This window comes from Bos indicus x Bos taurus, chromosome 9, assembly GCF_003369695.1.
Source record: "Bos indicus x Bos taurus breed Angus x Brahman F1 hybrid chromosome 9, Bos_hybrid_MaternalHap_v2.0, whole genome shotgun sequence".
Taxonomy (NCBI): Eukaryota; Metazoa; Chordata; class Mammalia; order Artiodactyla; family Bovidae; genus Bos; species Bos indicus x Bos taurus.
Window position 1 is genome coordinate 15,352,817 of NC_040084.1, and position 15,332 is coordinate 15,368,148.

Below are 15,332 nucleotides of genomic sequence, written 5' to 3' on the forward strand. Positions count from 1 at the left end.
AAATTCTTTCCAAAAGTTCACTTTAGAATCTGTACAGATGAGTCCAGTCACCCGCATGTGGCTATGATCTACCAGCCTGAGCAGGATACTGTCATTGGCACAGACTCTTTGCCATAGACCATCACAACTACCATTCAGTCTCCTCAAGCAACAAAAATAGCAAATGATAACATATTCATTATCTCACTCTTACTAAGTCAGGAAAGGTTATTAGTTCATCTTAGGAAAAGACTTTAAAAGAAGTTTTAAACAAAGTTTTTTTATTTATACCTTGGCCTTAGGGCAATTAAAATAGTTCATTCCTTAATTGACTCAGTCATAGTTTTCCTGTATCATTTTAGTTGCTGTTGAATTTTCATGGATATACAGCATACATTTGTGTGTGTGTGTGTGTGTGTGTGTTTTTCTCCAGGGAAGACCGTGAGGGATTTAAGAAAAATGTTCGATTGTTAGACTACACACCAAATGGAGTCATGAGTTTCGTGGTGGGACTATGCCTAACTTCTTTCCTTTTATGTATTTTCCAAATATTCATTAGTGAACATGACATTTCTTTAATTAAAAAAAAAAGAAAAACGAACATGACACAGTCACCTGTAGTCACAAGGCCTGAGTGACTGTTAAGGCAGCGGGACGGCTTTTAAAGTTTCAGGTACACAAAAAGACACGATTTAAAAAAAATTTACACTGTCATCCAAAGGGTACTGTAGCAACTTCCCTGATGAATTACCTTGAAAACATTTTTTTTAACAATGAAGAAGGCCACAAATCACTCTCCACACGTGTGATCGCACTACCTCACTCGACCTTTTCTCTCCAGTTGGCTATGGTCTAAGCCCGAAGGCCTCCTCAAAGGAATGAACTCAGAGTCCTTTCTCAGGCCACCGTGCTGCCACGGAGGCCGAATGCAGCGCCGGCCCGGCCCGCCAGCGACCCGGACCCGGCGTGTGTGGGCCGAGCCGGCGCCGCGCTGGGCCCTCGCCACCGAGGGCCCGGCGGCCGGCGCCACGCGGCGGGGCTCTGCGCGGCGCCGCAGCCTCTCCGCCCGCGCGAGAGCCCGGGCTCCTGAGGGGGAGCCGCGCTGGGGGCGGCGGCGGCGGCGGCGGTGGCTGCGGCGGGGCGGGGGCGGGAGCCGGGCGGCAGCAGCAGCAGCGTCCGTGGGGGAGGAGCGGCGGCGGCGGCGGCGGCTGGAGCTGCTGTGGCGACGGACGCGAGGCGGTGGCAGCTGAGACCCACCCCTGTCCACATGGACAGTCGCAGAGGCCTCGGCTGATGCATTCGCGCCTGGGCGGGGTGGGCGGACGGCCGTAGCGGCGGCGGCGGCACAGGGAGCGGAGGGCCCCGGGGGGCGCCTGTGGGTCGCGGAGGCCTCGCCGCTCCGGCGCGGCCATTTTACGGCCCGGGACCGAGGGAAGCCTATTTGTGTGCTCGCCTTCTGCCCCCCTCTTCCTGCGGGCCCGCGGCTGGGGGAAGCTTCAAGGGCGGCCTAGGCGGGCGGTGGATGGGTAGTCGCGGGCCGAGAGGCACCGGGCCCGGGAAGCGCCGACGCCGCCGTCGCCGCTCGCGTTCGCCCGGCGGGGCCTGAGCCAGCCCAGGCTGCGGGCCTCGCCGCCCGCCCGCGGATAGGCCCCGGGAGCCGGCTGCTTTTGTGTAGGCCCGTCCGGACGAGGCAGCGTCGCCCGCCTCACGGCCGAGTCCTAGGCCCGCAACCCTGCGGCGGCTACCCTCTTGCGGCGCGGCCCCTCATCCTGGCGAACGCGGCGGCGGCGGCGGCGGTGTGGGCCATGGATTAAGGCGGCGGCGGCGGCGGCGTGGGAGGAGGAAGATGGCGGCTGGCAAGAGCGACGGCAGCGCCGGGGAGATTACTTTTCTGGAAGGTACGTCTATTCCTGCCCTTTTGGGGGTTGGGGGTGGGCAGAGACAGGAAAATGTGGGCCCCTGATTCCCGGATATTCGGTGACGGGCGCCGGGTGGGTTTGAGGGGCGGCGGAGGACCGGGGGGGCGGGGGCTCCGGGGCGATGGCTGGGAGGGAAGGTGCTGCGGGGGCGCCGGGTTCGAGTCCGCCCCGGCGAGGGGCTCGGCCGGGAGCCGGGAGGCTGTGAGGGGGCGGCGGTGGACCGGCCGCGAGCCGGAGTTTCTGGGCGTCCTCTGAGACTGCACGCGTGTCTTTTTTTTGACATTTTTTTTTTGCTTTCTCTATGCTGGCCTAGGGATGAGAGCCGACTGCGCTCGGCTCTTGTTTGGTGTTTGTGAAAAGTTTCAAGTTGCTAAAAGGTTGGGTGAAATCGGGGGCCAGACCACTTTGGGAGGGGAGACGTAGTTTTCTGGAGCTTGTTGTAACGCCCCCCCCCGCAGGCCTTTCTGTTTCGCAGAGCTTCAGGCTTCCTTTTGCAGCCAGCATTCAGATTAGGCCTGGCCCTAAGAAATGTGTTTGACTGAACATATTTTAGGAAGTTACCTGGGAAAAGAGAACGAGATACACAATATCAATTTGGGGGTCGTCACCCAAGCTAACAGACAAAGCTCGAGTGATTCCATTTTTATTCACTTGTGAGGAAAAAGTTAAACATCTGTTGTAGGTAGACTAAGCCAATGTTAAGGAAAGCTACATATTATTGTTGGAGGTGGTGTTACAGTATTGGCTCTTTGGCCAAGTAAAAAGATCCCCCAATACAGCTAAATTCGTTGTAGTTGTGGATCAGGAACTGTAATGTTCATTGCTTAATTTGACTGTGGATTCACTGTTTATGCTGGTAATTGGGTTTATTAATCAGTTCGGGAGAGCAGGCCTGTCTGCTGTGCAGTGATTGTTTAAAAAAAAAAGGATTAACTCCTCTGGATGATTTTGCAAAGATGAATTTCACATGGGAAATAGGCAGTACTTAATTGGAAACATTTCTGCATTAAGATAGTACAAGTTCACTATGGTACAAAGTCCTGTAAGAGGGCGTCAAAAGATGCTTATGCCGTGTTTACAGTTTTCTTAACTGCATTGGGAACAGTGCCTGGAACACAGTAGGTACTCAAGTCCAGTGAACAAATAGAGACCAATAGAAGTGAGTGGGAAAAGAAATATTAATATTCTTAATTCTTCTTCCTTAAAGTATAGCAGAACAAAAAAAAATTTTTTTATCTTGTTATGCAAACCAGCCTTTATTTAAAAATGATGAGAGTTTTATATGAGATTTGTAGTAAGAAGATGTGGAAAGCTTGTGAGTTTTCTTGGTTCACTTCATATTTCTTCCATTCTACCTCCATTCTCATTTGGGCTGATTAGTTACCTGTCAGAGGCTGAGAGTGGTGCAGCTTGTGTTACAGGTGGTGCTATGTGATGAACATTGGGAGGATGGAAGGAGCATAATTAAGGCCAACAGATACAGGGCTCAGGTAAATTTAGAGCTGTTGCTGCTAAGTCACTTCAGTCGTGTTCCACTCTGTGCGACCCCATAGATGGCAGCCCACCAGGCTCCGCCGTCCCTGGGATTCTCCAGGCAAGAACACTGGAGTGGGTTGCCATCTCCTCCAGTGCATGAAAGTGAAAAGTGAAAGTGAAGTCTCTCAGTCATTTCCAACTCTTAGCCACCCCATGGACTGCAGCCTACCAGGCTCCTCCAACCATGGGATTTTCCAGGCAAGAGTACTGAAGTGGGCTCTCATTGCCTTCTTTTGGTTTTAGCTTATTCTGACTTAAGGGTCTATGAATTCCTGTAGTGGAAAAAACTGAGTTTCATCACTTCTTTTTCAGCGTTTGCATAAGCAAGTGAATGGTGCCTTATTTAGAGTATGAGCATAAGGGGCTGATATTTAGTACTACTAAATAAGTGGAATGATATTTAGGACTACTTATATTTTTTTATATTTAATTCTTTTGGTTCTTTATGCTTTTAATGATGAGATACTTCAATATAACTTGCCAAATATTCACTCATCAAATATTTATATCAGCCTACTCTGTGCTAGGCACTTTACCAAAGTAAAGACAGCAGTGCATAAGATAGATAGGGTCCTTTCCTTCATAGGACTTATATTTTAGTAGGAGGGACTTTTTATAATTAAAAATTAATCCGTTTAGAACAATCTTACCGCTTTTTTTTTTTTTTTTTTTGCATAGTTTCCTTCTTTATTTAGATCTGCTCAGACCTGACAGCCTACTTAAAATGTCATGCTGCCGCACTCACATGTACAAACATGGTATTCCTCTGTTTTATTTTTCGTGGTAGCACTTTTCACATGATAAATTTGTCTTCATGTTTTTAAGTCCTATAAAAATACAAGCACCATTAAAGCAATAACTTTTTCTTTTCACCATCATATTTCTTGCACCTGGAGCATCTGTATTTGTTGTTAATGAAATAAACAAGAAGATAGTGTACTAAAGGCTATTTAAGAAATACATAGAAAAAGCCATTTTCCATAGTGTTAAGGTCATGAAAGGCCTTCCTGAGGAGGTCACACGTGTGTTAAGGTAATAACTGTGAGACTAGAGTATGGCAGAGAGGACGATGCCTGTAAAGGTTCCAAGATGATATAGGATTTCATTTGTTTAAAAAAAGATCATTATGGCTGAAATGTAATAAGTAAAGAACACAGTAACAAGCACAGATATGAGAGCAGATCATGAAAGTTCATGAATTTTTATTTGATTCTGAAAAGTAGGAAATCATTGAAGAGTTTGGGGCAATGGAGTTAATGATACAATTTATCTTTTTTAAACAATCACTTTGCACCTGGAGTAAATTAGAGCAGAGTAACAGTAAAAGCAGAGCCATTAGTTAGGAGAATATTGTAGCAGTCTGAAAAACACACAGGCTTGGATTAGGATGGTAGCAGTGGCCATCAGGAAAGAGAAGTGGATAGATGGAAGATCTGTTTGAGAACTTCTTAATGCATTGCATATTGAGGATCAGAGAAAAGCAGGAATCAGAGATGACTCCTAGGGTTTTGGTTTGAGGTTTTGGTGGGGGTGGGGGACTCCATTTATTGAGATGGAATAGAGGAATGAGAAGCTCATAGCTCTGCTTTCATCATCTTAAGTTTGAGGTGCTGGTTTGTCATCCGTGTTCCAAATACTGCTTTACATTCTCATAAACTGTGAAGTAAAATACTAATTCCAATTCTTTTCCTACCTTCACTAGGGAAAAAGAGAGCTACTGGTTACTATTGTGTTTTATTTTGTCAGTATAGTATCACACTGAAATGGTGTGAATTGAATTAGGCCATTTGTACTGAATTTTTTTCTTCCCCCTCTTTGATTTGTTCCTTTCTCTTCTGTTCACTTAAAGTTGTCTTCTGCCCCTTTCCCTCTTGTGATAGTTTGGGAGGTTTCTTTTGTTCATTCATTCAGTAGATACTTATTGAGCAACTATAATGTTGTAGGTACTGTGCTGAGAGGCAGAGTGGAGGCAGGGGGGATTTCCTGGTGGAGTTTCCAGTCCGGTGAAGAGAGTCAGTAATCAAATAATCATACTTGTAAGTGTAAAATTACAGACGTCAAATACAACAAATGGGGATTATTTATAGTAATGAGAATTTGATCTAACTACGAGCAAAGCTAGTGGAGGTGATGGAATTCCAGTGGAGCTATTTCAAATCCTGGAAGATGATGCTGTGAAAGTGCTGCACTCAGTATGCCAGCAAATTTGGAAAACTCAGCAGTGGCCAGAGGACTGGAAAAGGTCAGTTTTCATTCCAATCCCAAAGAAAGGCAAGGCCAAAGAATGCTCAAACTACCGCACAATTGCACTCATCTCACATGCTAGTAAAGTAATGCTCAAAATTCTCCAAGCCAGCTTCAGCAACACGTGAACCGTGAACTTCCAGATGTTCAAGCTGGTTTTAGAAAAGGCAGAGGAACCAGTGATCAAATTGCCAACATCCACTGGATCATGGAAAAAGGAAGAGAGTTCCAGAAAAGCATCTATTTCTGCTTTATTGACTATGCGAAAGCCTTTGACTGTGTGGATCACAATAAACTGTGGAAAATTCTGAAAGAGATGGGAATACCAGATCACCTGACCTGCCTCTTGAAAAACCTATATGCGGGTCAGGAAGCAATAGTTAGAACTGGACATGGAACAACAGACTAGTTCCAAATAGGAAAAGGAGTACGTAAAGGCTGTATATTATCACCCTGCTTATGTAACTTATATCCAGAGTACATCATAAGAAACGCTGGGCTGGAGGAAGCACAAGCTGGAATCAAGATTGCTGGGAGAAATCTCAATAACCTCAGATATGCAGATGACACCACTCTTATGGCAGAAAGTGAAGAGGAACTAAAAAACCTCTTGATGAAGGTGAAAGTGGAGAGTGAAAAATTGGCTTAAAACTCAACATTCAGAAAATAAAGATCATGGCATCTGGTCCCATCACTTCATGGGAAATAGATGTGGAAACAGTGGCAGACTTTATTTTTTTTGGCTCCAAAATCACTGCAGATGGTGATTGCAGCCATGAAATTAAAAGATGCTTACTCCTTGGAAGGAAAGTTAATGACCAACCTAGATAGCATATTCAAAAGCAGAGACATTACTATGCCAACAAAGGTCTGTCTAGTCAAGGCTATGGTTTTTCCTGTGGTCATGTATGGATGTGAGAGTTGGACTGTGAAGAAGGCTGAGCACCGAAGAATTGATGCTTTTGAAGTGTGGTGTTGGAGAAGACTCTTGAGAGTCCCTTGGACAGCAAGGAGATCCAACCAGTCCATTCTGAAGGAGATCAGCTCTGGGATTTCTTTGGAAGGAATGATGCTAAAGCTGAAACTCCAGTACTTTGGCCACCTCATGCGAAGAGTTGACTCACTGGAAAAGACTCTGATGCTGGGAGGGATTGGGGGCAGGAGGAGAAGGGAACGACAGAGGATGAGATGGCTGGATGGCATCACCGACTCAATGGACTTGAGTCTCAGTGAACGCCGGGAGATGGTGATGGACAGGGAGGCCTGGGGTGCTGCATTCATGGGGTTGCAAAGAGTCGGACACGACTAAGGGACTGAAGTGAACTGAGGACAGTTTGGAGGGTGACTAGGAGAGGGAAAGGTGGAGAGAGCGCTTTCTAATCAGGGCGAATGCGATAGAGGAAACATCATATGTTTAGGGAACTGAGAGGACCATATGGTGGTGGTAAGGAGAGTGTTACAAGAGGAGACTGGGGTTAACATCCTCAGGTTTGTTTCAAAAAAAGTTCGAAGTCTACCACTTGTAGAATGCTCTAGGGAGGGGCAGAAGAAGGTCAGGGAGGTCAGTTAGACTTGTGGTATAGGGCAAAGGTGCTGCTAGTTAGCTCCTTCTCTTTTGATATTCTCCTTTTCTCACCTGTGGAACCTCTGGCAAGTCTAACTCCTCTCATTTGTTTCTTTTCTTTTTTTTTATAGTGCTCTTGTTCATCCTATAATAACTTTCTTTCTCTTTATCTTTTTTCCTCTACAAACTAACTGCCTAACCAATATTTTTTCCCATTTTTTTATCCTTCCCCTTTCATATGTGTGTGTGTCTGTGTGTATTTACTACTTTGTTTTCATTTTGGGCCCCTCTCCCTTTGTGGACTTTGTCTACTAGTTGAAGAGATTGGTCTGAACTACTGCAGTGTTGTCCTCTATCCAGCAAAACTGCTTATGTTTCCAAATGAAAAGTGTTTTCCATTTTCCCTTAATTATACTTTATTTTTACATACAAGTCAAGTTCAGAATCCAATCCGTTTGTCATTTGTATGGGGGATAGTAAATACTTCACCACATCTCCTGAACTAAAGTACCATTTCTCCTAAATGATTGGCATTCCATGAATATGAATAGGGGCTTTCCAGGTGGTGCTTATTGCAAAATTCAGACTTAAATGGAAGACAGTAGGGAAAAACCACTAGACCATTCAGGTATGACCTAAATCAGATCCCTTATGATTATACAGTGAAGGTGACAAATAGATTCAAAGGGTTAGATCTGATAGACAAAGTGCCTGAAAAACTATGGATGGAGGTTCATGACCTTGTACAGGAGGCAGTGATCAAAACCATCTACAAGAAAAAGAAATGCCAAAAGGCAAAATGGTTGTCTGACAAGGCCTTACAAATAGCTGAGAAAAGAAGAGAAGCAAAAAGCAAAGGAGAAAAGGAAAGATACACCCATTTGAATGCAGAGTTCAAAAAATAGCAAGGAGAGAGAAAAAAGCCTTCCTCAATGATCAATGCAAAGAAATAAAGGAAAACAACAGAATGGGAAGGACTAAGAGATCTTTTCAAGAAAATTAGAAAAGGGAACATTTGATGCACAGATGGGCACAATAAAAGACTTAAATGGTATGGACCTGACAGAAGAGGAAGATATTAAGAGGTGGCAAGAATACACAGAAGAGCTCTACAAAAAAGATCTTCGTGATCCAGATAACCACGATGGTGTGATCACTCACCTAGAGTTAGACATCCTGGAGTGTGAAGTCAAGTGGGCCTTAGGAAGCATCACTTCAAACAAAGCTAGTGGAGGTGATGGAATTCAAGTAGAGCTATTTCAAGTCCTGGAAGATGATGCTGTGAAAGTGATGTATTCAGTATGCCAGCAAATTTGGAAAACTCAACAGTACCACAGGACTGGAAAAGATGAGTTTTCATTCCAGTCCCAAAGAAGGCAACGCCAAAAATGTTCAAACTATCGCACAATTGCACTCATCTCACATGGTAGCAAAGTAATGCTCCAAATTCTCCAAGCCAGGCTTCAATAGTACATGAACCGAGAACTTCCAGATGTTCAAGCTGGATTTAGAAAAGACAGAGGAACAGGAGATCAAATTTGTTGGATCACTGAAAAAGCAAGAGAATTCCAGAAAAAAAAAAGTCTGCTTCTGCTTTATTGACTACACCAAAACCTTTGTGTGGATCACAACAAACTGTGCAAAATTCAAGAGGTGAGAATTCCAGACCACCTTAACCTGCCTGCTGAGAAATCTGTGTGGAGGTCAAGAAGCAATCATTAGAACCAGACATGAAACAACAGACTGGTTCCAAATTGGGAAAAGAGTACGTCAAGCTATATATTATCACCCTGATTATTATTTAACCTATATGCAGAATATATCATGCGAATGCTAGGCTGGATGAAGCACAAGCTGGAATCGAGATTGCTGGAAGAAATATCAGTAACCTCAAATATGCAGATGACAGCACTCTTGTAGCAGAAAGTGAAGAGAAACAAAAGAGCCTCTTGATGAAAGTGAATGAGGAGAGTGAAAAAGCTGGTTTAAAACTCAACATTCAAAAAATGAAGATCATGGCATCCAGTCTTGTTTCATGGCAAATAGATGGGGAAACAATGGAAGTAGTGAGAGACTTTATTTTCTTGGGCTCCAAAATCACTGCAGATGGTGACTGCAATATGAAATTGAAAGACGCTTGCTCCCTGGAAGAAAAGCTATAATCAACCTACAGAGCGTATTAAAAAAACAGAGACATTATTTTGCCGACAAAGGTCTGTCTAGTCAAAGCTATGGTTTTTCTAGTATGTATGGAGGTGAGAGTTGGACCATAAAGAAAGCTGAGCACCGAAGAATTGATGCTTTTGAACTGTGGTGCTGGAGAAGACTCTTGAGAGTCCCTTGGACTGCAAGGAGATCCAACCAGTCCATCCTAAAGGAGCTCAGTCCTGGGTGTTCATTGGAAGGACTGATGTTGAAGCTGAAACACCAATACTTTGGCCACCTGATGCGAAGAAGTGACTCATTGGAAAAGACCCTGATCCTGGGAAAGATTGAGGGCAGGAGGAGAAGGGGATGACAGAGGATGAGATGACTGGATGGCATCACCGACTCAGTGGACATGAGTTTAGGTGGACTCCGGGAATTGGTGATGGACAGGGAGGCCTGGTGTGCTGCGGTTCATGGGGTCGCAAAGAGTCGGACATGACTGAGCAACTGAATTGAACTGAAATTGTGATAGTGGTCAAGAACCTGCGTGCCATTGCATGAGAAATAAGAGACACTGATTTAGTCCCTGTGTCAGTAAGTTCCCCTGGAGAAGATGGCTCCCCACTCCAGTATTCTTGTTTGATAATCCTATGGACAGAGGAGCCTGGCGGGCTACAGCCCATGGGGTTGCAGAGAGTTGGACATGACTGAAGGGACTTAGCACGCTCGCATTGTTGTGAGCAAGGTCTTCAATGTTGGCCTGCTCAGGGGGTCACACCGCAAAGTTCTTCGTTTTAGCCCCACTCCTTCCTCTTTTGATTGTGCTACCGTTAGAATCTGTACCATGGTGTCATTCCTTATTTAGTGCTTTAGCTATGTATATTTCCTAGTTGCATTCCAGTTGACTTGATAAATTCTACTTATCACTTGATTTCATGTACTCACATGAAACAGTCTAGTAGAACCTCACATGAAATGGAAGCAGTTTTCATAAGAGATGCATTGAGAACATGAAGTCAAAAGCCAGAATTCTAGGATTCATCTTCTATAGCTCTATACTTATGGGCACTGCAATCTTGGATAGGTAATTTAACCTCTGTGTTTTCATATCTGTAAAACAAGGATAATAACTGCAGTTGCTTCATAAGGTTGCCCTGAAGATTAAACATGTTAATATATAGTAAACTCTTAGAACAATTCCAGGCATGTAATTCCAAATACTATGTATAAGTTGGTATTATATTTATTTTCTTAGCAGGTAGAAAAGAGAAAAACTTTTCTTGCTTTTTTGTTCTTAATGCTTGCCTTCTCTCTTATTTGAATTCTAGTTTTACTTTCTTTCACTTACTACCTTTCTTTCCCTAGGTATATTAGCTGATCGTTCTTGATATTCTAGAGTGACTAGTGAGAGAGGAAAAGAGAATGAAGTTATGTATTCTACATCTAGACTTCTATTAATTAGTTATTGTACTGTAATGTTACTGTAATGTTAATACAATAACATTGTATATTGTAATGTATTGTATTGTAATGTTGCCATTACAAAAGTATGTTGACAATTTGAGGAGATCAGGAGGTCTAGAGGGCTTATATGACCTAGAGCAAGTTAGGGCATCAGCAGAACTGGAGCCTGGGACCTGTGCTAGAGCCTTAACCTCCTTCAGCATTCCTTTCCTTCTTTCTTCCCTCCTTTCCTTCTTTATCCCTTTGCTTTCCCATTCTTCTTACCTATTTAATCTTTAGGGGCATGGGGGCTGGACAAGAGAAGGAAAAAATAATAGGGAATTATGGGGACTTAACATTCATTGATTCAATTTGATCTTTTTACGAGGGCAAAAGCCAAAGCCACAGATGTCTTAAGGCCCAACTTCAGAAATTACAGTGTCACTTCTGTCACATTTGATTGGCCAGAAAGCCACAGAGCCAGCTCAGATTCAAGGGGAGGGGAACATCATCAGGAATGGTGGAAAAGAATTTGCAGCCATTTTTCCTCTCACATACCTCTTTGGTGTTTTGTTCTTGTTGTAGTTTAAATACTTTCAACAGAGTCATATTGTTTCTTGAACTTGAGAACTACAGTTCTTTTGAGATCCAAAAGTTTCTAATTTCTAGACAGATTAGGAAGCTAAAGGAAGACAGAAAAAAAATAGAGCACACATTTGTAATTTTTCTCAAAGATGTAAATAGCAACATAAGTCAGTTCAGTTCAGTCACTCGGTCATATCCGACTCTGTGACCCCATGGACTGCAGCACGCCAGGCTTTCCTGTCCATCACCAACTCACAAAGCTTGATCAAACTCATGTCCATCGAGTCAATGATCCCATCCAACCATATTACCCTCTGTTGTCCCCTTCTCCTCCTGTCTTCAATCTTCCCCAGCATCAGGGTCTTTTCCATTGAGTCAGTTTTTCGCATCAGGTGGCCAAAGTATTGGAGTTGCAGCTTCAGCATTAGTCCTTCCAATGAATATTCAGGACTGATTTCCTTTAGGATGGACTGGTTGGATTTCCTCACAGTCCACGGGACTCTCGAGTCTTCTCCAACATCACAGTTCAAAAGCATTAATTCTTCGGCACTCACCTTTATGGTCCAACTCTAACATCCATACATGACTACTGGAAAAACCACAGCTTTGACTAGATGGACCTTTGTTGGCAAAGTGATGTCTCTGCTTTTTAATATGCTGTCTAGGTTGGTCATTGTTTTTCTTCCAAGGAGCAAGTATGTTTTAATTTCATGCTGCTATCACCATCCACAGTGATTTTGGAGCCCAAGAAAATAAAGTCTTCACTGTTTCCATTGTTTCGCCATATGTTTGCCAGGAAGTAATGGGATTGGATGCCATGATCTTCATTTTTTGACTGTTGTTTTAAGCCAACTTTTTCACTGTCCTCTCTTACTTTCATCAGGAGGCTGTTTAGTTCTTCTTCACTTTCTGCTGTAAGGGTAGTGTCATCTGCATATCTGAGGTTATTGGTATTTCTTCTGGCAATCTTGATTCCAGCTTGTGCTTCATCCAGCCTGGCATTTTGAATGATGTGCTCTGCATATAGATTAAATAAGGAGGGTGACAATATACAGCCTTGATGTACTCCTGTCCCAGTTTGGAACCAGTCTGTTGTTCCATGTCTGGTTCTAACTGTTGCTTCTTGACCTGCATACAGATTTCTCAGCAGGCAGGTAAGGTGGTCTGGTATTCCCATCTCTCTAAGAATTTTCCAGTTTGTTGTGATCCATACAGTCAAAGGCTTCAGTGTAGTCAGTGAATCAGAATTAGATGTTTTTCTGGAACTCTCTTGCCTTTTCTATGATCTAGTGGATGTTGTCAATTTGATCTCTGGTTCCTCTGCCTTTTCTAAATCCAGCTTGAACATCTGGAAGTTCATGGTTCACATACTGTTGAAGCCTGGCTTGAGCAGTTTGAACATTACTTCGGTAGTGTGTGAGATGAGTGCAGTTGTGCAGTAGTTTGAACATTCGTTGGCATTGCCTTTCTTTGGGATTGGAATGAAAACTGCAATATCAGTTCAGTCCAGTCCCTCAGTCGTGTCAGACTCTTTGTGACCCCATGAATCACAGCACGCCAGGCCTCCATGTCCATCACCAACTTCTGGAGTTCACTCAGACTCACCTCCATCGAGTTGGTGATGCCATCCAGCCATCTCATCCTCTGTCATTCCCTTCTGCTCCTGCCCTAGTCCCTCCCAGCATCAGAGTCTTTTCCAGTGAGTCAACTCTTCACATCAGGTGGCCAAAGGTTTGGAGTTTCAGCCTTAGCATCATTCCTTCCAAAGAAATCCCAGGGCTGATCTCCTTCAGAATGGACTGGTTGGATCTCCTTGCAGTCCAAGGGACTCTCAAGAGTCTTCTCCAACACCACACTTCAGAAGCATCAATTCTTCGGCGCTCAGCTTCCTTCACAGTCCAACTCTCACATCCATACATGACCACGGGAAAAACCATAGCCTTGACTAGACAGACCTTTGTTGGCAAAGTAATGTCTCTGCTTTTCAATATGCTGTCTAGGTTGGTCATAACTTTTCTTCCAAGGAGTAAGCGTCTTTTAAACTGCAACATAGTCATTGGTTAATTTTTCTTTGATTAGGGACTGATTCAAGAATTTCTGAACAAGCAAGCAAAAGGAAGAAAAGAGGAGTGTTAGAAACCTTTCCTTCCTTTTTTTCTTTCATTCAGTGATATGCTGGAGTTATTGTAATTCTTCTCATTTTTTTCATCTAATCTCTTAGAAAATATGGTCACCACTGTTTACAGTACTAAAAATTAAATGTTATTTCAGTACAGAACACAGCAGTTAATCCAGAAAGTCAAAGGCAGGCTATTGATCACAATTACAACCCACTTCAGTTGTGCACTTAAGTCATGTTACTTGGAGTGATGCAACAATGGATGATCCATTATTGTGAACTGCCAATTATGGTTGCCTACATCACCTAAGAAACAGAAAGTAGCTGTACAGTATCCATTTGACACTAACAACAGTGTTACTTTTAGCCCCCTTTTGGGGGCTACCTTAGTGTTTTGTACTTCTCAGAGCCTTCTGTGTTCATCACCAAAAATTAGGACCTCTTGTCTCCTGTGGATACTAACTTTGAGTACTAAAATTGGAGCAGCCCTAGGCAAGTTGGGACTTGTGGACCCTGTGCCTCCTCCCAAGCCAGCAACTACCTTGAGACCATCTGAAACGACAGGCTTGAGAAGTAAGAGAGCAAGCCATATTCTGGTCTTGATTTGGGAGAGTTTTTTTGTTATTTCAAGTATATTTCATGCTTAGTTTTTAACAGGAGAGTTTTTTCTTCCCACATTAACCTCATAATCATTGAAATATAGCAAGGAGAAGAAAGCAAATAGTGCTTGTTTATAGTGTATAGCAAATGTACTTTTTTAGTTTTTGGAAAGATTGAAGCCAGTTTTAAGGACAGGAAGAGCGAGAAATTTCCAGAGACTTGTTTGTAGACTATGTAATAACCTTCTTGTCTTTCCTATATTGAAAAAAAGATCTGCAAACTTTTCTGCCTCCACAACCTCCTCTGTTTGAATCTGCCAGTAAATCTGCGATATGGTGAAGGTACTCCCTTTACCACCATGACTTCTGGTGACTCCATCTTCATGGAAACCAGTATTATCTTTGCCTCTGAAACCCCTGTGCCACTGTTTGGATGGGGTGGGATTCCATGTTTTGGCATTTAAACGTTCTTTCTTCAGTTTACATTGGTCTTCATTCTCTATTATCACAGGAAATAAAAAAGAATGATTTAATTTTGTCATTCTAGTAATTAACTCTGCAAATCTTGCTCCACCTTTCCCTCACAAGTTTTGAGTACCAACTCCTGAGTCTCCTTTGTCTGCACCCTTTATAGGCTTTATACCTGGCTTTCAAGTTTATCTTCTTTTAAGTTTACTATGAACCTGTCATTTTTCTCCTTGTTGAATTTTGCATTTGCACTTTCAGAATTAAACAGTGTTTCGTTGGTCTGTCTCAAGACTATTGAACTCCCCTGCCATCTTGACAGTCTTCTCTCCTTTCCTTGAAGCAGAAGGAACTTTTGGAGCCACCTGTCTCTTGTGATCATTTCTTAAGTTATTCATTTTTTTGGACCTTGTGTACTTAAGATAACTATTTTTAGAGTTGTTATTCTGTGTAAAGATATTACCAACTACATTACTTTGGCTTAAGGTACTCATATTTTGATTCCATAGAAGATCAGTATGCTTCCAGCAATACAAGCAGCACCAAACTGCTGCCTGATGTTGGCCTTGGACAGAACTAACTGGATGTCGGCATCCTGCCAAAAGATGCATAGAAACCCATAGAAACTTCTTCAGTGGAATGAAGGAGTAGATAAACTGAGAGAACAGTGAACAGTAGCTTCATCCTGAGGCAAAGAATATTATGGACTGTGGCTCACAGAGAAGTCTAAT

At 43.3% G+C, this 15,332-nt stretch overlaps 1 protein-coding gene across 4 annotated transcripts in view; it reads left to right on the forward strand.

The window, feature by feature from the left end:
• Window positions 1–1,170: 1,170 nt before the first annotated feature.
• Window positions 1,171–15,332, forward strand: part of SENP6 (SUMO specific peptidase 6) — a 134,499-nt gene continuing 120,337 nt past the window's right edge. For 2 of the 4 annotated variants that reach the window (XM_027550957.1, XM_027550958.1), the window contains exon 1: window positions 1,177–1,877. In XM_027550957.1, coding sequence (XP_027406758.1) covers window positions 1,826–1,877 — 52 coding nt within the window. In that variant the 5' untranslated portion in view covers window positions 1,177–1,825. Of the gene's footprint in view, window positions 1,878–15,332 lie in introns of all 4 variants that reach the window. The other 2 variants (XM_027550962.1, XM_027550959.1) reach the window with 2 other exon arrangements.